Source organism: Geospiza fortis, unplaced genomic scaffold (assembly GCF_000277835.1).
Source record: "Geospiza fortis unplaced genomic scaffold, GeoFor_1.0 scaffold41, whole genome shotgun sequence".
NCBI classification, from domain to species: domain Eukaryota; kingdom Metazoa; phylum Chordata; class Aves; order Passeriformes; family Thraupidae; genus Geospiza; species Geospiza fortis.
The window spans coordinates 19,815,991-19,838,364 of NW_005054299.1; the positions used below are offsets into that span (position 1 = coordinate 19,815,991).

General features: G+C 37.4%; 1 protein-coding gene across 2 annotated transcripts in view; it reads left to right on the top strand.

The window, feature by feature from the left end:
- The window catches only part of QKI (QKI, KH domain containing RNA binding), a 109,962-nt gene that overhangs the window by 75,270 nt on the left and 12,318 nt on the right, over positions 1 to 22,374 (top strand). For both annotated transcript variants that reach the window (XM_031060966.1, XM_031060964.1), the window contains exon 4: positions 21,349 to 21,436. In XM_031060966.1, coding sequence (XP_030916826.1) covers positions 21,349 to 21,436 — 88 coding nt within the window. The remainder of the gene's footprint in view (positions 1 to 21,348; positions 21,437 to 22,374) is intronic.

Here is a 22,374-nt window from a genome sequence, read left to right on the forward strand (position 1 = left end):
TTAAGCACCTGTAATTTAAGGCATGGCTTCTCTTACTAGATTCAGCAAACCCTTTCTGATGGAAGTGTGTGTAGTAGAATCATGAGGAGAAAAAGAAAATTACTTCTTTTGGTGTTTTCATATCAATCACTTCGTTTTGTTTGGTTTTTTTTTTAACAAGTTTTGCTTTTTACTTTAATTTCTTTCACAGAAATGTCCAAGTAGATTCCTGTTTAATTAAAACAATTTATTAGCAGGGAACCTTAACTGGCATAAGAACAGTAAACTTGTGATGTTTTGACTTCTCCAAACAGCTTGTATTTCTAGGCAAGCTTATGTAAAGAGTAGAAAAATTCAGTTTTTTCTTCATAATATCATCCTGTTACTTATGATTTTAAAAAAAGTAATTTCAGAAAAAAATAATTTTGAGAGTTGTATTTATAGAAATTAGACATGTCCATATTGCTCTAAAAGATTAGTATTAATAGCATATGTTACATATCCAGACAAGTAAATATTACAGTTACCAATCCAAACAAGTAAATACTACAGTTAAAAGTGTAGAAATAAGGGTTTAGTGTGGATTCTGGGGGTATTTTTTTTCCAAGTTATCTTTTAAGTCCTTCTCTGTACAGTTACCTTCTCACTTTACTGTTGTGGCATCCTTTAGATGTCTGACTAATTGGACCAATTCTTTTTCTTCCTTTGACCCTAGGCTTATGTCTATACTCCCTTAACTTTATCAAGATTCTGTTTGTGTTTCTGGTGCTTAAAGTTTCTTTTTCTCAAAAGCACGTGGATGTGTTACATTTATGGCAGAGAATAGTGTCTGTCCTGACTGCTGCATAACCCAGATTTAAGAGAGACCAAAAAAGGCACCATCTAGAAAGCAGGGTTTAAGAGTTTTTCCACGTAGTTTCTTGGAAAAGGGAGGTTGGTACCTGTGTCAGTGCCTTCACTTGTGTCAGTGTTCATTGATTCAGAAGTATAAATAGATCTGATGATGATTTCAATCTCAGTTCTGCTTCCTATGGGAAGTACTTAGTGCAGTGCAGAGCTCTTCTTTTCTCTTGATACCTGAAGTTCAGCATCTTAGGAGTGCTAGTCAGAGCATGGTTCTCCTATCCTTTTTTTTGTAGATGCAAGTTCTGCAAAAGGGAGAAAAATGTATTAAACCCAGAGTATCATTCTGCTTTGAGAGACTCTTCAAATCCTGAAGGATCTGATGCAAGTGAAATTGCTTCTCATCTCCGTAGTGATGACCTTACTCCAGAACAGTTCTTTGTTTCATAAATCTATCCACAATTGCTTTTGGAAGTATAGGAAACTACTTCCAAAACTGCTTCTGTAAACTCCCCACCACCTTTCCACAATATTTGTTCTGTTTTGCCTTATTTAAAATACACTGCTTGCAGCAAAGCATAGCAGCTGGTATTTCTGAATCTTTGCTGTGTCCTGCCGCCTTTTCTGGAAGATGTTTTGGGAAAAGAATTTGTAAAATCCTGTATGAGCTAGTCTGTCGCTTAGGTCTCTGTAGTTAACATCCAGACCTCACACACTCAACAGTTTTATGTATTGACTTGCACAAAACCTTCTGCTGTGTTAGTTGCTGGTTATCTTCAGATAAACCAGTTGGGTTTTCTTATTCTTGAACACCCCTTCCTCTCCCCAGTAAGACTGACAGTATGTTGTATCTTAGGCAGTTGAAATTGGAGCTTCCAGAAGGCTTAAAACTGGGGGTACAGTTGACATTGAGAGTGACTTGAATATTTTTACTGAATAATTTCATAATCAAAACCAGAGCAAAACCAATTTTTGTTGTTTTCTGGTGGCTCATGGGGCAGCCAAAAAAGCAAAGGAACAAACTTATTGCAATCCAAACTATGAAGCCATATAGAGATTTCAGATGCTGTCCAGATGGGCTGATGAACTGATTTCAAATGGCAAAGCAAGATCAAGAAGCATGGGTGGTGGTGTATGTTTTCACCATCGCAGTAAGGCAAAGGAGCTTCTTTCTATTTGTAAACTGCCAAATACAAGTGGATAGTACAGGCTTAAACCTGAAAAAAATTACCAGAAACCCCAGCATGAAAATTATTATTTTATCCTTATTAAAGTATTAGTAATAACACCAGGCAATAATTCTTATTTAAGTGGAGATGAGTGATATTTCTGTAGTTGAAATTTGATGTTGAACTGTTCTTGGGGTAGGATAGGAGTGAGTGGCACTCATTTCTCTGTAGAATTTGTATGGAGCATTTGGGACCATACTGCATTTAATATGCCTAGGTGGTGTCTCACATGTAATATACTAATACATTCACACTGTATGTGCAATGTAAGATGCATTAAATTTTCAACAGGCATATGAAAACCTTACCTGGAACACCAGTAGGCAGTTAATGAAAAAAATTAATAGACCTGGCAAGTATAATATATGGGCAGGCATAATTAATGCATCAGTATGGTTTTATCTCAAATGCTCCTTACATCTCAGATGAAAGTACATTGTTAGATTGTTTGTACCTGTTGTTTGGTACAAACCAGCGTCCATATAAACCACTGAATGAATTGCATGTAGAGGTCAGATGAAGCAATATATGAGGGGGTTTTTTTATTGTTTTATTTGGTTTTTTTGGTTGTGTTTTGGTTTTGGAGTTTGTTTTTGTGGTGGTGGTATTGTTGTTTGTTGTGGGTTTTTTTGTTTCACTTTTTTAGGTTTGGTTTTGGGTTTGGGGTTTTTTTTGTGTTGGTAGAAGTTGTAGTCTGCTTCACTAATTGGGCCAGATGGATCTAACTGCTTTGTTAGATGAGTCAGCCTACTTTTTAATGATGTTTTTAACAGTACCGGCTGCATTTCATTAGAAATGTTTTGTGATGAAATTGTCTTTGGGCTTCTTGTTTGCCATTGCATATAGTATTTTAGAACTAAATCTGTTCTTTAATATGCAGTTGGTTTAGAATATTTCAGTAGTTTTTTAAGTGAAAGCTTAACTTCTCAAATGTTAATGAATCAAGCTAATGCACAATTTAAAGTCATTCTTTGAAAAAATAAGTATGAGATGTTAGATGTTCATTTCAGATTAAAAGCGAAATCAGATTATATGTTTTGAAATTAAATGCTTAGTTTGATCTCTGACATTTTAAAAGTTGACTTCCTTCTCCTTTGAGCAACTTTCTAAGAATGTCTTACTTTTGCACATTCAGTTTTTTACTAGTTTTGTTAAGTTTTCATTTCGAAAAGGAAGGAAAGTTGTTGTAATGTTTACTATGAGTGTTCTTACTCCAAAAGAAATGGTGGTATGACCAAAACAGACTAAAATTAATTTTTTGGAAGGACAGACGACCATCTTCATTTGCTGTAGAATGAGTTAAGCTAGGGTTTAGGCTTTTCCAATACACTGTTAGTGCAGAGACAGCAAATGTTTATTCTCTTCAGCATTGAGCTGCTGTTTTCATTTCAGTGAAAGAAGGAACAGATAGGGCAAAGGAGCAAGTGTGCAGTCAAAAGTTTCCTTCACTTTTCTCGATTAAAAATGACGGGGTGGGGGGGAAGCTTTGTTACAAAATCCGCATGTCCCCGTCTCAAAATAAATAACACTGTAAAATGGCCTGGGTGGCTTTTTAAAAACTGGGACATTGTCGTAACAGGCAGGCAGTGGGCTCTTGCATATGGAGTATAATGACACAATACTCAGTAGCATGTTATGTAGGTCCTTGAGCTGTAGTTTAGGCTATTACATGCAGTATATAGTAGCAATAACAAGATTAATTAATTTCATTTGAGAGGTGACTAAGTATCTTCAGTAGTCAACAAGCTGAAGTTAGTGGTTCGGTTGTCTCCTTCGCTGGCTTTTTGCCTTCCTCAGTGTTTGTTCTGCATGACTTAGTGAATAGGAGATGCTTTGTCTTCGCAGTCTTGGAGCCTCTCTTGTACAAAGCCGTAATGTGAGAGTACATCCCTTCCTGTGCACAAAGGTGTTGCTGCTGCTCTCTGCCGCGCTCACCATTTTAATCTGAATGGGGAATCTGTCTGGGGACCCAGTACAGTAATTAGCAGTCTCTTCAGAGTGTCAGAGCAGAATTACCATTGTAATGGTTTAGCAGGAGGATAAAAGGATTGAATTTGGGTCTGCCTTCCTGCCAAACTAAATGAGTTGCCATGGGAATTTTCAAATATAAGAGGCGTTTACTTAAAGCAATTTGGCGAGTTTGAATAAACTCATAAATGACGGGGTTTAGAGGAGAGATCCCTGCTTTCTCTGGCATGGACTGAACAGCAAACGAAGGCTGTTAGAAAGCTGCTTACATTCTTAATGAGAATAAGTTGATCCATGCTCCCTTGCAGACTATCAGCTTATTAAGGCTAAACTGTTTCTGCTAAATACAGTACAGTAAGCACATTTTGAGAGACATAGTTTGCAACAAATCCCCGAAGTAAAAAGCAACATCTGATTGCTCTAAACATAAATTGAATTTCCTTTGCTAGATTAGATCTGTTTTCAAGTAATGCTATTAAAAATGGTTCTCTGTATTGTTTCAATAAACATTAACCTGCTATTGATTTCAGCTTTCCTCTGTGCATGTAATATTTATTACAACACTTGTCAGATCTGCTTCTGAAAGGGGAGTGGAGGGCATTGAGGTTTCTTCGGAAAACAAATAAGGTCCTATGGCCCTTCAAACTGTTTTTTTCCTCGGGTCACATGTAAATGTTTTCCCAGCTCAGGCTTGCCTGCCTTCTCTCTAAAGGGAGCTGGGCTTTGACCCGCTGACTCCTTTGTCAGCACCGATGCTATTGAAATGTGAGAAGATGGACTTGGTGCTTTCACAAGTGCCTCAAGTGATGAACATCACTTATGCTTGTTTAACCTTCAGCTGTGCTCCAGAAGTCAGCTGTAGTAGGCTGGGAAGAACTGATGGCCGGTGTTTTGGAAGCATGTGTTCATGTTCTCCCAGCCGCCTAGATCGGGTAACTTAAAGAAACAGGGAAGATGAGACGTGCCTGAGTACTTTGATGCTAGCTTTAAAAGTGTATATTCAAGGACATGTCATACTTGAAACAGTATGTAATATTTTTCCCAAAATAATTGATATCGGTTATATAGCTTAAGGCTTAAGTGTTGCCTTGTGATCCTTTGTAGTACATATCTCAAATCTTTACCCATCATAAGTATTAGGATATGGAGGTGGAACTAATTAAAAAGAGAGCAGTACTGCCGTAATGGCAGTAATTTTAACTTTTGTTTAAAGCCATAAAAATACGGTTAGAACTCCTTGATATAATCTTACATCACTAGCAGGAATCCTGTAAATTAGCAAAGGAAAATAGTAAATTCGTGCTGGTGATTCAGTGGTTGAACAGCTGCTAAGTTCTAACAAATTCCTGAACTGTTACTAATGATCCAGCTGAAGCTGTTTGGTAGCCTCGGGGTAATGTTTCTGTGAAACTTTAGAAATATCTCCTAAGAAATTAGAAGAGAGCAAGAGCAGCGTTTACTCTTACTAATAGTCAATTTTTTTACTGTTCATTTAAAGTTACTTTGAGAAATACTGTCCGGGAATTGATTCCATCAGACTTGATCCCCACCTCCATACTTTCTTAGTTCTTAGATGAGTTACTGGAAGGCAAAATTTTATAATAAAATATTTATAAATATTTACAATAAAAATATTATCTAAGTGTTTGTGAAGTGGCTTGAGAAACTGAAACTATGAAAACTTCTACACTCTGTATTTTAAGAGGGTTGCTAAATGATTAAAGGACATTATCAGCATTAAAAAAATGTATAGAGAAGACAGTGTTACAGAGGACTCTTTGGAATATTGGGTTGAACTGAGTCTATCACTTACGTCCTTAGTTCCAGTACCTTACAGCACCTCTGCAAATTGATGCTATTTACAGAAACCAGGTAGTAAAAAATCTGAAAAAATAAAAAGGTATATATTGGTATTACAGTTTTCAGATTTCACACTCTGGGATTTTTTTCTGCATTTCAAAATTTTAGTTCCGTAGGTTTTGGGGCTTGATTGGGACCTATATTTTATCACATTTTGTGTGTTCTCCCTCTTCTCTCTGCTTGACTTGCAAAACTGAGGTGAAAATAAGTGGCAGTGGGAGTGCAGGAAAAGCTTAAACTGGTGGGATTTTTTGGCTAGGTCAGATGTTGAGATAGGGATATTTAAAATTACCGATAACTGAATCTGGGCTACACAGTATGAATTTAGTTTTGCAATACCTGTGAAAGAGGAAGGTGGGAATGGCTGCCTAGTATTTCACTCTTTTTTTCTTTTAATGAAGGATTTTCACAACCTAAAACTTACTGATTGGTCACACCAGAAACATCCTTCTCCAGAGTTCATGAAAACATACATCAGGCAAGTTACCTGATAGGAGATGGATATTTCATTTGAAAGATATTCTGTCCTTTACCTTGTGAGCAGTCTAGGAAAAACCTTATCATTTTATCATCTAAAAGTATGGCATACAGAAAAAAAAGTCTGGTAAAACTGACCTGCTTAGATCTGCATCTAATTTCAATTTTCAAGTATGTTCTCATGACTTGTGATGAGCCTGTTGTTTCATAATGAAAGCAGAAGTCCCCTTTCTGCTTCAATCCTGAATGAAGCTGCAAGCTAATTAATTTGTGGATGGATATCATAAAAAAGCACATACCAGATTATTCTGTGAGCTGACTTTATTTTCTAAGCGCTAGCAAAGGAACTCACAAATTTTCTGTGGCTTTTGGAGAGGTGTATCACCTTGTTGAATGTCTCACCCAGCACCAGAGAACACAGAAGTGTCAGGGATATGCACACAGGAAAGGTGGGAATACCGTAATGGGGAAGAAGTAGGAAGCTATGCAAAGTACTTGTTCTCTGTGTTTAATTTGTTATATTTTGAGGGTTCTTGGCTCCTGCTGGTCCAGGAATCCAGAGAATCAAAGAAATGTGCATGCTGCTAGACCAGTAGGGATAGCAGCTGTTTCTTCTCTGGGCACTCCCTCTTTTCTAATAACCTCTCTTGCAAGTATTTTTATCCAGTCTCCATTTAATTCTGCTTCTGCTGGGGCATTGTTACTTTTGCCTTTGATCTTCAGATTCCAGCAGTTTGTTTCCTTCTGCAATTTTTTCACTTACTTACTTCTTTGAATGTGTATTGTAGGTATCTGAACTCCAGGTCAGAAGTGTTTATATACTGTTATGCTAAAATTAACATTGCATGCAGAGACATGAAAACAAAATGCATAATCTGTCATACAATTCTTGGCTAAAGAAAATCAGCAACTCGCACTTGGGGTAGTTCTATAGAAGACTGTAATACACAAAAAGGAAAAAATATCAATAAGGGAATTTATTTTTGTGGAGTCCTCACACTATCAAACCAAGCATTATTTTCAGTTTCTTAGCATGGAGCTTTGTAAGTACTGGATGCACTATTTAAATGCTACGGATTTAAAGATGCTGGTGTAAGGTGTAAGAATTGCCCATTTAGGATGATGACATTTTTAGAGGTTTGAAATTAGCTTTTTCAGTGCTTTTAGAAGATGGATTGCAAATACCAAAGTTCTCTGCAAAATATGAATGTGTGTACTTAGAGTAGTAGGTAGATGGTTGAGATTGTAGCCATTGCTCTGGGTTAGCAAATCTACAAATGGAGGAACATACTTCTCATAGTTTCAAGGTAACCTAGAGGAGCATGATCAGTACAGTTGGCCAAGAGAAGCTGTAATAGTATTTCTCCACTGAAGGTTGGCATCAAGAGAGAAGAAAGACAGAAAGGAGAATGATGATAAGTGAAGAAATGGAAAAAAACTGTAAAAAAAAGAATTGTAGGAAAACGAGGATTAAGAAAAATTAAATTGAATATTTTACTATTAAAAAAAATAATCTTTTAGTTGTCAGGTGGGGGTTTCCAGTTAGAAAAGAAGATTATAAACTGTTGGGCTTCAGAATTAGCAAGACTAAGACTCCCAGGTCCACATGGAACTGAGTCAGTTGGCACTCTGAGGTGTCAGCTCCCATCAGTCTCTCGTCCCTTAATGGTGAGTCTGTAGTGAGCTCTTTCAGTTTTGTAACCTGGCAGAAAAATATATAGGTTGAAAAAAATAGTGTTGCCAGATGAGCAGGTTGGCATGGTTCAATCCTGGATCCAGTGATGGGTACAGGAGAGCAGCAGTAAGGAAAGAGTAGGACTGTGACCACCACTATCTAAATTGGCTTAAAGTAGCACAGGAGTGCCAGTTGAGAGGCTTTTTACATCTTGAAAAATAATTTTTGACTCCTTTGACAGCAATGTAAAACCTCAGCCTAATCATCCTGAACTAATTAGTAGCCTGGGAAAAAGTCTTAAGGATGGCATTTTAACTTTTTACATTCTGGAATCGACTGTTGTATTTGCTAGGTAAACTTGTCTGAACTTGTTTCCTCTGAAATTATTTTCCCTAAGTTTTCTGTCTGATTGATTCCCATTCCATCCTCTGTTTTTCAAAGTCTTAGCTTTCTGAACTCAGTCATGCACGGATGCACAGCAACTTACTTTTGCACATTCTGGAAAACAAAATTCCATTAATTTGTTCATTCATTTGAATTGCTTCAGAATTACATGCCTTGCTTTTCACACCTTTTGTACCTTTGTTATCCTTATTTCCCTTGGCTTAAGGAAAAGAACTTCATTTGTCTTTTCCCATTAATGCTGAGTGAATGAATATTCTTCAGTTACTCTGAGTGTCCAAAAATTTGCATCATTTTTAGGTTTGCTTCTTAATTTTTCAGCCACATCATGTAACTGAAAGATTAAAATAAACTTTTTCTGGTTTTGGATTTTTTTCCCCCTATGTGTAAGTTTTTACACACATTAAGGGAGGTTTTTACTGCAAAGTGCTATGTATAAGAATATAGTCCATAAAATTAGAGACTGTGTGAATTTAGGTATTATTTTGAAATATTCATGAGATTCTGAGGCTCAGGAGATTAAGAGGCACTAAGGTGATTTGTCTTGTAGTAGAAAATGTATTTGAAGCTGCTTTTGCTTGTGGTTGTGCACCTTGTCTATTGCAATACAAAAGTATAATTCTACAGTCTCTGAAAGACAATTTAATTCTACATATTTCTAGCATCTAAGTCTAAATTTGTTTCTCCTAAAAATTGGATTAGAACAATAAATGTTCAGAGAACCAGAATGTCTGAACAATATTCAAACAGACCGGTGGGCAGAATTGAGTAAGAAATCTAGAAATGGGACAGTGTTACTTGTTCAATGGGACTCAAGGATCATTCAGAAAGCAGGTGGAAATCTTGTATCAATGCAATAAGAGTGAGAGTGAAAGGCAAGGCACTAGTAGGGAATGTATAGGAGGAAGTGAAGTTACCACAGGAAGAGTTTGGTGTTTTTAGGGTGGATTAATATTTTTGATACCAACATTGCTTGTTCTCTGCAAAGGTCCTACAATATGAATCTGGCATTTAAGGTTAGTTAGAAGCTACAGGGGAGATGCTGCATGGAAATATTGCAGGGGTATCCTGTCAAGAATGGTTTCCTGAGCGTGACATGACAGCATTGATCTAGGATGGCTCAGTGGCTGCAGTTTGTTTCAGCACAGTTCAGGTAACCAGCTGCTTAAAAATGAAAAAGGAAAGCCATTAAATGAAGTTTTGGTCTAATATCCAGAGTCTGTAGCAAGCTGCTCAGGTGCAGCACTATAAAACATGCAGTAATCAGCAACAAAGAGAAGCACAGAGGTCTTGAATATTTCTGTCCCAGTATAGGCTTTAACTTGCAGTGAAATTTAATCAAATTTATACTGAGAGTCCTGCTAAATGGTTACTTTAATGTCTGTCTGCTGAGGAGGCAGATTTTTAAATTAGTGTGTAGAACAGCAGGGAAGAATGGTCAAATTAATTATTTAAGATAGGCCTGATACATACTTCTCTCATTCTAGGACAGAAGATTACACTTAAAGAACTTAAATGTCTTATCATAGAGGCTCAATTATTATATAGAAAAAAATATAATAGTTTATCCTGGTAATGTAGGATTTTAGAAAAAAAAAAGATGAAAAAATTCTGGTCAGTAATTTATTTGTGGATTTTCCAAATAGGTTAACCAGTCCTTTATTTTGGCAAGTCTCTAGTCAGGTACCTCATGATCCCAGTACCTTCTGAACAGAGGATGATGTTTGCTATACCACAGACTCATTTCTATATGTGAGTTGTCATAACCTATACTTGCTTGTGAGAGAGTTCTGAAACATGGCCCACATTCAAAATTGGAAGAGTTTGTTACGTATGCATGGCATCTGAATAGTCTTGGGGGAAGGGGGGGTGGAAATCGTGTAGGTTTTAGTGCACATTCCAGAAAACACTTATAAAAACCATGGTTTTATTAAAAGGGTGGGGGGGGCAGTGTCAATTTGGGGTGATTTTTTAATTGTTCTTTGGGGTTTTTTGTTTGGTTGGGTTTTTTTAATTTAGCAAGTCTTAGGGAAGTTCTCTATGTTATAAACATAATTTGCAAATTGGTGGATAAGAGAAAGGTATTTTAATTGCAATTTGGTATCTTTTATTAGAATGTAAAAGGTATTTTTTTAAAACACTAGGAATACTTTCAAGACTAAATTTTTGTTACTGCTGATGTACTCTATTTTCAGTAATAAGTATTTGTAATCTGGTCTTAAAACCTAGCAGAATAAATCTCATATACAAAGTGGAATATCATAAGAAACTGACTTCATATTAATACATTATGAAAAATAGGTGGTTCTTATTTGTCGAAATCTGGATGAGAAATACTGATCTTAACATAGGTATGTGTTTGATTCCCACAGCTCAAAAGGTGAATATCTTCAAAAATGAAATTGGTTTAATTTTCTTTGACACTGACTTCAAGTTCCATTTTTTTTTCCCCAAGAACGATGATGAATAATTAAAACAAGACTTGTGTATGTTTGAATTGTTCTGGGTGATTGCACTGGAAAATGATGTGGCTACATTTAAAATCACTTTTGTTATTCTGGAGTAGATACAAAGAACTGCAGTATGTTGCGTGATTTTCATAATTTACTAAGAATCCACTAATCTTTTGTAACTGAAGTTGCTAAGGTTAAAAAATTCAAATCTGTTGCATGTATATTTTTATGTAATATTTGCAGATGTCAGAAGTATTTTTGCAAATTGAGACTGTCTTAAAAGGCTTTTAAAAATATTTTTAATGCTAAATTTGTTATGTAGAAACAAAATGATACAAACTGATAGGCGGAACTTCCGTGCTCAGCTCCTTAGTGACAGCACGAATAAATTTTCAGGTCTGTGAGGAGTCAAAAAGCTGCCTTTTGTCAGTTTGTGATCAAACCTGTGCTTTGCTGCCTGGTGCTCTGAAGTGATGGATGCCTCACAGCACACACACACACCTGTGGCTGCTGTGTGCGGCTCGGGCTCCCCAGGCAGCCAGAATGGCTCTGCCTTTCCTCCTTAGGCAGGCAAGGTGGCTGGCCATCCTTGCCCCGCGGTAGCCACAGGTTAGGGCAGTGTCTGAAGGAGGAGGGAGAGCGGTGCTGGTCAGGTGTGCCCAGTAGTGGTGTGGCTCCCTGGGGAAGAGGAGCTCCTCAAAGGCCCTTTGTGCCGGTCCCTGCTGGTTCTCGCTGCTGTCTGTGGAAAACAAGGGTTGGCTGGGCTCTGGAAGCTGAAAAGAAGCTCAGTAAATAGCAGGGAAAGCCTTTCCCTAGCAACACACGGCCTCGAGCAGCCCGAGCCTTCGGATGGAAGGTCGTATGATTGACATATTTGTCCCCTAAAGAGAGTGCACACAATTAGTTTTTTCACTTCTCTATATTTTTAAGCGGTGTGAAAGTGGGTTTTAGCAGCCATATAAGAGGAGATTGGAATACCATCACCCCCTTCTTCTGGACTTCGTCAGCTCTGAGAGTTCAAGAACTGAAGAGGCATCTGTGGTGTTGATGGAAAAGCTAACTTCGATTTTTAAACAGTATTTAATCATTGGTATTGGAGTACCAGTAAAATGCACATGAGACACACATGTGGTGTTAGATTCAACACAGCTATGGGCTGCTTGTAGGCATGTAAGCAGTTGGAAATAATTTTGACCTTTTAGTACTCATTCACTTTTTAGCAGCTGTTGAAAATTACTGTAAGTACAAGCTCAGTGCGTATCTCCTTTTAAACTTCCAATATTCTGTTTCGTTTGTTAGATTAAACTTAAATTGGTTGGATTTTTGGGCATCGTAGGTTTGAAACAATACTGTTTCTCTAGATGGTAGCTTTATGTAAAGTTCTGAATGAGACAGTCATTACATGCCTCAACCTGACAGGTTGTGCATGTGCAGAAAAGTCATTTTGAAAATAAAACTATTAATGCAAGTATTTTACAAAAGGGGAGTGCAGGTGAAATGCAGAAACAATTTTTTATGATCACATTTAGCTGTCATGATTTCTGTTGAAAATAAAAGTAGGGCAGTAAGTGTGACAGTTGAAGAAGCTCTTGGCATACCACTGCTCCCTGAATACTAACATTTTACAACTGGAAAAGCCTAAACATTCATGGGTTTAGTCCATATTGTAATAAAGCAGTTTATTTTAATTAGTCAGTATTACATTTTCAGGAAATCTCCTGCTGAAGAAAAATGTCTTAGAAGTTACTGCTGCAGCTTGAATTCCCATGTGGTACTGTGCAGCCCTGAATCCTGTGTTTAATGAAACACGTGAGAGAAGATACCCTTGAAATTTCGACATGTGCTAATTTACAGCAACAGTCTTTGTGCTCCCTGTCACCAGCAGTTAGTTTTCTTCTGTTGCTCTAAAGAGAGAGACTCCTCACATTCTTTCTTGGTTACTAAATTTGATATGAAATGTCATTTTTCTTTCTTTCTTTTGCTTTTTTGTTATTTCTGGGTGGGAACAGATTGAAACATACTGGACATGTTTTCCATATGAAAACATGCAATCATATCTCAGTGCCATTTTGAAAATGAGAGGCTTTGTTTATGTAGTAAACCATTAGCATAGCTGGAAAGAAAACTATGTAGCATTGGGATCTCTGGAGTTTGCAACAAAAAACTAGTTTTGAAACCCTTAAATGGGGGTCTCCAGTCCCATCTTGCCCCCTGTGTACCCACCCACATCAATATTTGAGTTAGGTGTCTTTGCAGTTCCGGGGAATTCACAGCTATTTTGAGTGTATGAACTCAAACTTTGAATAGAGACCTCCTAGGATGACCGAGGGAGAATAAATGTTACAGGTCAGGCCACACTTAACTGTAAATATTTTTTAATTAATCTTTCCATTTATATATTTCTAACAACTGCCTCTAATTTGTACCTGTTAGAACAACCACCTTGATCATAGGTCGTTTTGTAGCATTTATTAGTTAAATTGTTTTTACAATTTACTGAAAACTCAAGATGGGTTAATGAATTTGTCCTGATAAAAGTGGAATGTGTCAACACTGTCTGAGTGTTCTGGCACTATTCAGTCTGTTCCAAAGGCTACAGCTAGAATAAAGACCTGCATAATATAGGTCGTGTTTGCATTCTGCTCTCTTCAGATTCCTAGGATGCTGATGGAGCTCAGGATGTTGCTGGTAGAGCCATATGTGGGAAATTTGTGTGAGAGGCTTGCCTGCTACTATCTCATTCGCTGTGCTTATAGTTTAACTGCTGTTTTCAGAATTGAACTAACCAGTGAGGAGGAATTTTGAATGTCTAGCATTCCAAAACTAGAAATACCAACAGTGAAGTGTTCAGCTCTCAGCGTTTTTAAGCTGGGCTTGCACATTGCTAAAAATAGGTCTAATGCTTTAGATTGCATAGATGACTTTAGATAGGTATTTCATTTGAATCTTAACACAAATATCAGCAGATATCTATGCTAGCAAATAAATTGAACACATCTCAGTATTATTCTGCCGTTTAAAAACATTTTAGAATGCACTGTAATTTTTTCTTTTTTTAATTTAGAATTTTTTGGAGTTTAGTGTGTGTATGTATGTGTCATGAAAGATGCATTCCTGTTATGGAGCTTTATGAATTGCTGAACCTCTCCAGTTTGGTGTATAGAGATTCTTACCACAAATTTTACTAAAAACAGTAAAACAGATGTCCAAGGAAAATAGAAATGATAATAAAAAAAATAAAAAGAGAAAAAAGAAAAATGCAAAGCAAAAACCAAGTTCTGAAATTAATTATTGCTGAGGGTTTGATTTAACCTATCCAGGTGACTGTTTTTTTTTTTTTTCCTTCTAAGCCCAAAACCCTGTGATTTAAACATAAGCCCATCACATCTGTCCTAAAGAAATGTTGACCTGTTAAGGTCAAGGAAAATTTCCCCCACCCCATTGTGCTACCAACTAGTATCTAGGGGGTTATATGATAAAGCAAACTTGTAAGTTCCACTGATGCTGTATTTCAGTCTGGATTGTAAAACACGCTATCTGCCAGTTTTCTGTACCTTATCTGTATTTCCTTTGTGCAGAAATGGAAAATGGGGGAGGGAGGGCATCAGGACTCTCAAAAGTATTACTAGTAAGCCAGGTATCATGATTAAACAGGGATGTGTCAGATAAGGTGATGGGGAGTGTAAAAAGATAGGCTGTCTTTTTCCTCTAGTGTATCTTTAACATTATGACCAATGAATTTGTCAAGTGAAACAGCACAAGTGTTCTTTGCATATCATTTGAACTGAGAGCTTGCTTTGAAGAAGATAAGCAGACTGTGTTGCCCAGAAGAAGTAATGATGCTAATTTATCTTTGCCTGTCCTCACAGCCATAGCAGTGTGTGTCAGTGTTGAAAAGGAAATAGAGAAATAACTGAGCTATAGTTTTACCACCTGTTCAGTGCCATAGGACTGTTGATGTACAAGGACTCTGAGAAATATGGCTGATCTGGAAGTCTTTGTCGTTAAAGCATTTGGGAAAGTTTCCTCTAATATAAGAATAGGTGCCAAACTGTGACAGAAAAGACCTCTTTGACTAATTCCCCTCAAAACAAACAAAGCTGTGGTTTAGGATTTCTGCTCCATCACCCTCAGAAGTGTATAACGAAGGATGAGAAAGTCTGTTGCATATGTTTACTAGCAACTTCTAACTATCAATATTTACATTCTGGACATGGGAAACTTGAAGGTCTCTGCCAGATTTTTTTGAGGGAAAGGGAGGATGAGATGTTTTCTTTAATACTGAGTAATAGAGTAATTTACCAGAACCAAAAGCCTTTACAAAAGTAAAATCTAATCTCTTGCACTAGGTAATTGATTAATAGTTGAGGTACTCCCATTCACAGTCTTACAAAAAAGCTCTTTTCTTTGTCTTTTACATCTAGTTACCTGTAATCTTGTCTAGGATATTGTTGCTATAGATACATCACTTTCAACAACTTAGCTACGAAATAAAAGATCATCCAAACATAGATTTTAAGTGTATATACTTCAGCTTCAAAAATTCCAATGTGTTTTAGCCTTTGTAGTGTATTTTACAATATATTGATGCCTGAGATCTGTTTTTTTATTTAATACATGTATGTCTAGGAATTTTTAGTATGTTTGCAAGGGTTTTTTTGTTTATAAATTATGAATGGAAGGTTTTTGTCCCTGAATGGAGACATTCATGTGTAAAGACTGTTTGACTGGAGCATGGTATGTTAGGAATACTTACTGATCTACAAGTGAATTGTAGTGGAAGATTTTTCTTTGTCAGGGAGATAAAAGCATTCTAGAGCCTGAGAATCTAGCCTGTGTCACAGTGCAAGCCTCCAAGCTGCAGCTGTTGGGCTGTAGAGCAGCTGGGGCCTGTGGGAAGGCAGGGTGACAGACCCCCCTGAGGAGCAGCACTGCCTCCTGGATAAGTAGGATGAGATCAATGGCAGTAAAATATTTCGGTGGTGTTATTGCATTTTACCAAAATTCCTATTTAATTAGTAAATAGTAGATGGCTTATACTATGCAGATACACTATGCAGTCTAAAGAATAATTAAAGTCTTCATATTTAATGTGTGTATTTCCAGGTAGTAGAAAAGTTATGTTTATTTTATGTGGCAATTTTAAATTACTTTTCTATTTGAGGAAGAATTTTAACTATTTATTCTTGTTCATTAATATAGTGTTCTTCCATAACTTCTAAGTCCTCTGCCCTTCTGCTTGGAGTGCATAAAAAATTATTTATTGCCTTTACTTGCATTCTGAACAATGTAGTGTGTTCTTAGAAGAATTCTCTCTGCTTGAAGCAAATGCGTAGAAGTGTGCATGGACTTGGAGAAACTGTTTGGTAGCTGGAAGAGTTCTCTCCAAGGGTGGCAGGAAAGCTGCAGGTGGGAGCTGCTGTGTAACCAACAGCGGTGTGGAGCAGGCAGGGAGGCAGCTCTGCAGGAGAGCTTGCTGAGGTGCTTGGCAGGCAGGTGCTCTTCGGTGCTGTCATGCTGCTGGGGCCCCTGCTTGTTCTTTCCATGAGCCTGGTGGGACAGGCCTGCTGCAGTTGGCAGGGGAAGATGGAGACAGGTTTTTGGCCCTTGTGTTCCTGGCTGATCTGGCTGTCCTTTTGCTTTGCCACCATTTTCTCTTCCCGCTTGCTGCTCCTGCTCTGAGCCTGAAAGGACAGCCCTGGAGCAGCTCATAAAGACCTGCTCCCCAAAGCCTGACTTCGCTGCATTTTATCCAAATAATCAAACTGTCTGCTGCCTTTCCTAGGGCTGGGCTCACTTCAGTTCATGAGAATTCAGCTGAAGTACTGGGATGTGACAGGATTGCAAAAATGTGATCCAAAGTGCGTGACATTTGGAAGCTAGACTGTCAGTGAAAGTCACTGACATCACCTAAATATGAGGATCTATTTGTTACGAATGTAGGGGAAAAGAAGTGTTACATTTTCTAAAGCAGTTACTTTAAAAGAAAATGGAGCATTATATGGGGAAAGCACCTATGTTTGTAGAGATGTGTTGAAAGCCTTCCCTTCCCTGCTAATAATGAAAATCAGAGAGCATTTTGAAACTTGTGTGTGAAGCATTGAGGCTCAGGAAGCTCTGTTAGAATAAGGTGTCCCAGCTATGACACAAGTGAGTGGATTGTTTGGTTTCTGAATTACCTGAGCTGCAGTGATGCTCCTTTTGGGCCTGACAGCAGTATGGCAGGGCAGTATGGCCACTGGCTGTCTCTATAAGTCTAGTTTATGGATCTCTGCTCTGTCCTAAACACTGCTACTTGATCCTTCTTTTAAATACTATCTTTGTTTCCTTCTCTGCTGTAATTTGTTACAGGCTTCTCAAAGTTGACAGAATCTAACAGTCCACCTTTCACCTCTGAAAACTGTTGTCATCTGCTGAAGTCCTTCATTGACATTGCACAATGAAGGCATTTGCCTTTGGAGTCTGCATGCCTGTCTGTCTTCCACCTGGATAACAAATGTATCTAGTGTATGTATGTTTTGTGTATAAATAAGAAAAAGTGTATGATAGTCCTCAGGGTACTGTATGCACGTGAGAATCAGAGGCATTTTAGTACCTGAAATTAAAGGATTTTCTGGAGGTCTTGGTATATCTGAGGTTGAAGTATAGCTTGGACATTGATAATGAAAAGAATTCATTGGAGTGTTTTATCTGAGCTCCCCATTTCATGACATGAAACAAGCTCTTACTAATAGCAGTTGTATAATGAACTGCATTCTTTTCTTGTGAAACTGTCAGTATTGCCCAAAATAGGAAAGACAATTGCAGTTTTAACTGGGCATTTGTATGGTCAGCACTGTCTTTAGTTTGAAATTGTGTTTTTTAGGAAGTGTTTCCTAGAGACTTCTTGTAGGTGGCACTTGTTTTGAGCCATGCAGCTATAATCCTACACTGACAGAGGTTAGAAAGCAAGTTACTTAAAATGAGAGTCCTCACTGGCATTTGGTCTCCTTTAGGTCTGTTTATTGCTAGCCCAGGTAGAGTTGAGCTACTGTGAGGAGTTACAGGCTTTGTGTTCACAGAACAGCACCCAGTGGTGTCTGTGCACAGTTGGCTTTGTTAGGATTTACTGCTCCCATCTCTTCCATATTTGTATTCAGTGAGCATTTGCAAGTAGTTGCTTACATTTAAAGAATTATGTTCCAAGATACCATTTAAGGCTTTTTTTTTAATCTGCATGTTATATTGTAGATGATAAATACAAGGAAAGCACTGGAGATTTAAGAGGATGAGAGGTTTGAGTCAATCACTTGAGCTTCAACTTAGTAATGCAAATCTGGTTTTAAGTGACCTTATTGATGTTTGCTCAAAGTAGCTTCCTTTTGGTACAAATGACTGAGCTTTGTTGCAGCTATTGTACAGGTAATGTAGTGTCCCTTTAGAGACTGCCTTTGTATCCCTGATGCAACCTCTGTTTGCTTTAACAGAGAGTGCCTACAGGAATGCCTGGAGCTAAGATAGATCTCGTGTGCCTCATTTGATCATCTGTCAGCAAAGAAGTGAGAGGATAGGGCAGGGAAAAACATGTGCCCCTTGCTCTGATGCAGCTCCTGGAAGTTTGAGGGGCTGGCTATTGGTGAAGGATGTGCAAGTGGAGGGCTTGGTACCAGAGAGTGAAGGACCCGACAGTGTGTCCCAAAGGGTCCTGGGCGCTTCTGTGGCTTCACCATGAGGAGAGGCGGCAAGTGACTGTTCCAAGGGCAGGGTGCCAGGGGGCGGCAGGATTTTGGGCAGCACTGGCAAGGTGGGTGGTGCCAGCAGTGCTGCACACCCGTGTGCTGCAGAGGTGGCATTGTGCAACAAACAGTGCCATCTTCTGGGAGGAGCCGGAACCATGACCTTGTGGTCAACGTTACACGTGCTTTTCAAAGTGGTGGAATGGGTTTTTTGTTGGAATTGGGGGTTTTTTTGTATGTAATAAATGCTTTAAAAATTAAAGCACCGGAAGTCAGTGTTAATGTCTGGTAATGCAAGTCCACTTCTTCCATCTCTGATTTTTTTATTGCTGGAAAAAAGGAACATTTTAAGCTGTATTTTGGGTTTTGTTTAAAAGAAGAAAGGTTTATCAACTGCTGAGCATAGTCTAGAGAAGTAAATCTCAAGAATAAAGTTAAGGACTTGGTCTGCTTTGTTTAAGTCCACTGTTATTTCCATAAACATACTTCATAAAGCCTAGTAATTGCAACATCTTTTCTGATAGAAAGCAGTAGTGACCTATAGGGAAATGTTAAAGTCAGAATGATTACTTGGACTTACATCTCCTTCTTCTCACCATATCAAAAGGGTAAAAATACTTTCTGTCTTAAAATTATTTTCCTATAAATAGTTACATTGGGAAATATTCACTGTGGTGCAAAATCTGGGATTAGGGTTGCTAAAATTATCCTAGCAAGTGGAGTGTAATATTCAGCATTTACTGAAAGTCATTAATGGCGTAGATCAATCTTCTGAAGGTCTTATTTGGAGGAAGTGTGCAATTTTAGGAACATTAATGGAACTATATGGGAGATACTGCTGACATTGTGAGGAGATTTTCTTGTTACACACTTTCAAATAAATAAATACATGAATGCAAACAAGAAAGTACAACTTATGGGGGAGGGGAAACGATTAATCAATGTGTTAAAAAATCTTTATTGCTAGAAGAACCTCGATAAGGTATATCTAGAATGATAAGAATTTGTGAGCTCTGGATAGGGAAATAGATTTGGAATTGGTTTTATTGTGTCATGATTGCCTAGGTAATTTACCAGCAAAGATGCAATGGAAAAATAGTTTATTTTAAAAAGAAGATAAAATTATTTTGCATGTAAATTATATATCTGTTCTGGGTCATATTAAGATTGCTAGAATCGGCACATTTTGTATTCCCAAGGGGCTATGGGCCTATGGAGACTGACATTTCTTCATGGTATGCTACTTAAATGTACAATTAATTTCTAGTTAAGATGGTAATTGAATGTGTATTTCCTTTTTTAGTATTAGTGTCAGCTTGCCCTGTCATACAATATTTAACATACAAAGAAAATGTCTAACTTTCAGTATATTCTGAATGTTTACTGTGTGATAATCTTGGTGTTTGTGCAAGTCCCCTGTATTACAGTTGGGACTTCCAATTTCTGACATTTGAAAGGAATTCAGTGTTGACTCATCTTACCATGTTGATTTTGAGTTGTTGATAAAAATCAGCTGCTAAAAGTTTCCCTTCGCAAGGGGTTGTGGCCCTTGAGCATACCTCATAATAAGTACTGGATTTGCTTAGATAAAATTTGAAAACTGTTTTTGTCTTGGACTTGAGTAAATTACTAATCCATAGTTTGGGAGTAAAGTATGTATAATAAGCTCATTAACATGGAAAATACTGTTCCAAATACCTGGAAAATATTGTGTGATTCGATAAGTAAAAATGTAAGAAATCCAGTTTAGCAAAGGAAGAATGCATTGCAGTTCACAGGAAAGCTCCCCTTCTATGCATCTGACTTCAGAATTTCAGCAGTGGCATTCCATACAGGAGGCAAGGTGGTAACCTGACATTAAAGTAGATGTTGACCATCCCTCTTGGGTTTTTTCTATCATAATCACATTTTCTGCTCGATAGAGTGTAGACTAAACAAATAGTAGTGTTTTTGGAAAGACAAATCAGAAAATCTCTGGTCTTAAATTGAAATTATACTATTATACTTTATAATATATGTTAGAAATGTTTTTATTCTTAACTGAAAAAGTGAGCATTGTTCTACTGAATGCTGCTTAGTATTTATGCAACCTGCACGATATCAATGGAGTAGGTAACTTCAGGGAAGTAGTTTTAATTGAAGCAAAACCAAGAGTAATGTGTGCTGTGTAAGTAGTAGTAATATCCTCATCAGAATACATCTACGTGTGCCAGAATTAGGAATTCAGCCTCAGGGCGGTTATCAATATCCTGTGTGGAAAGCTATTCAAAGATTGTTGTTTATTTTTTTGTTTGCCCCACCCCCCCCCAGTAGTCAGTATTGGCTGTAATGGAGCAAATTACAATAAACTGCAGTACTTAAAATTCATGATGATTATTCATACTATGGCCCAATAGTACAATTTTTTTAAGATACCTTTAGGAATACATGAAAATGTATTTGAGAAAAATATTCCTTAAATGATTTCTACCAAATGCAATTTACCTTTAATCCTTAATTTTTATAATTTATGTTATGAACCTTTTCCAAAACTCTTTGAAGATATTTGTTAACAAGTCTTAATGATAGTCAACTGGCAAATTCCACTAAATTTTATGGAAAAGTTGACAAAGCTTGCTGCTTTTGTGACTAATGGTAAACAGGTATTTTGCTTGGTTAGAACTTGAACAATTTTATTCTAGGTCACTTAGATCTTGTGCACTAGTGAGTTCATAATCCTGACTTCCTTCCCATTTTTTCATACGCAGGCAGAAGGAGAAGACAGCCTTAAAAAGATGCAGCTGATGGAGCTTGCAATTCTGAATGGCACCTACAGAGATGCCAACATCAAATCACGTAAGCATGTCGTGAGCTCAAGGGTCAATGCCGTAGAAGTGTTTGCAGGCTTTGAATATGAAAGCTACCTTTGGAAAATGTACAGTGGCAACTTATGTTGGAGAATGGAAGGCAGTAAGCACCCAACAAAACTGTAGGTAGCTGTTGCAAAAGATTTTGGGAGGATAAGTTCTGTCCGTTTGCGGGGTTTTTTAGCTTGTTTCTTGTCCCCATTATTTTTTTAACAGTATGTATGGGTTGATATATTTACTAATATATATCGTATTAAAAACCTCAACCCTTAAGCCGGATTTTTTTATTTTACAGTCATTTTTTCTTTAAAGCACAAAAAGGACAGTAGACTCCTTTGCATTTTTATTTTTAGAGATTTAATTTTGAAATGTTACAGATGTTCAGGCTACTGTGAATACATTTTTCTGTATTATATTCCTTCCTTTCATCTTGCTTGCATGTGTACCCCCAATGTTATGTTTTACCAACAATTCATCAACTGATTTCACAGCTGAGTTCACACGGATCAGTGATGTAATGAGCCGTTTTTACGATTACTTCCATTACATTTGTGTGAAAATGCTTTTGCAAACGCATGTGTGCGCAAGTTTACACTTGAAAATTAATTACACGCACCTACTAATGAAAGCATACACCTATTATGTGTGATACAAATTATTTTCTTCAGTTGAAAATCTAATTTCTCCTCCCAAAAATATAGTTGCTGACACTGTTCAAAAGTACATTTTTTGCTGTAGCTGTGATACAGATGTCAAATGTAAGCACAGTTAAATCAGTCTTTTCACTAAGGACCTACTGATATTTGCAAATTTGTTTCTCCACACAGTCCCCATTTCAGTGTTGATTATGTTTAAAGGTTGGAATGCAGTTAGGTCAATTTGAGAGTGCTTACACCAGTGTAATTATTCTGATTTGAAAAGGGACAT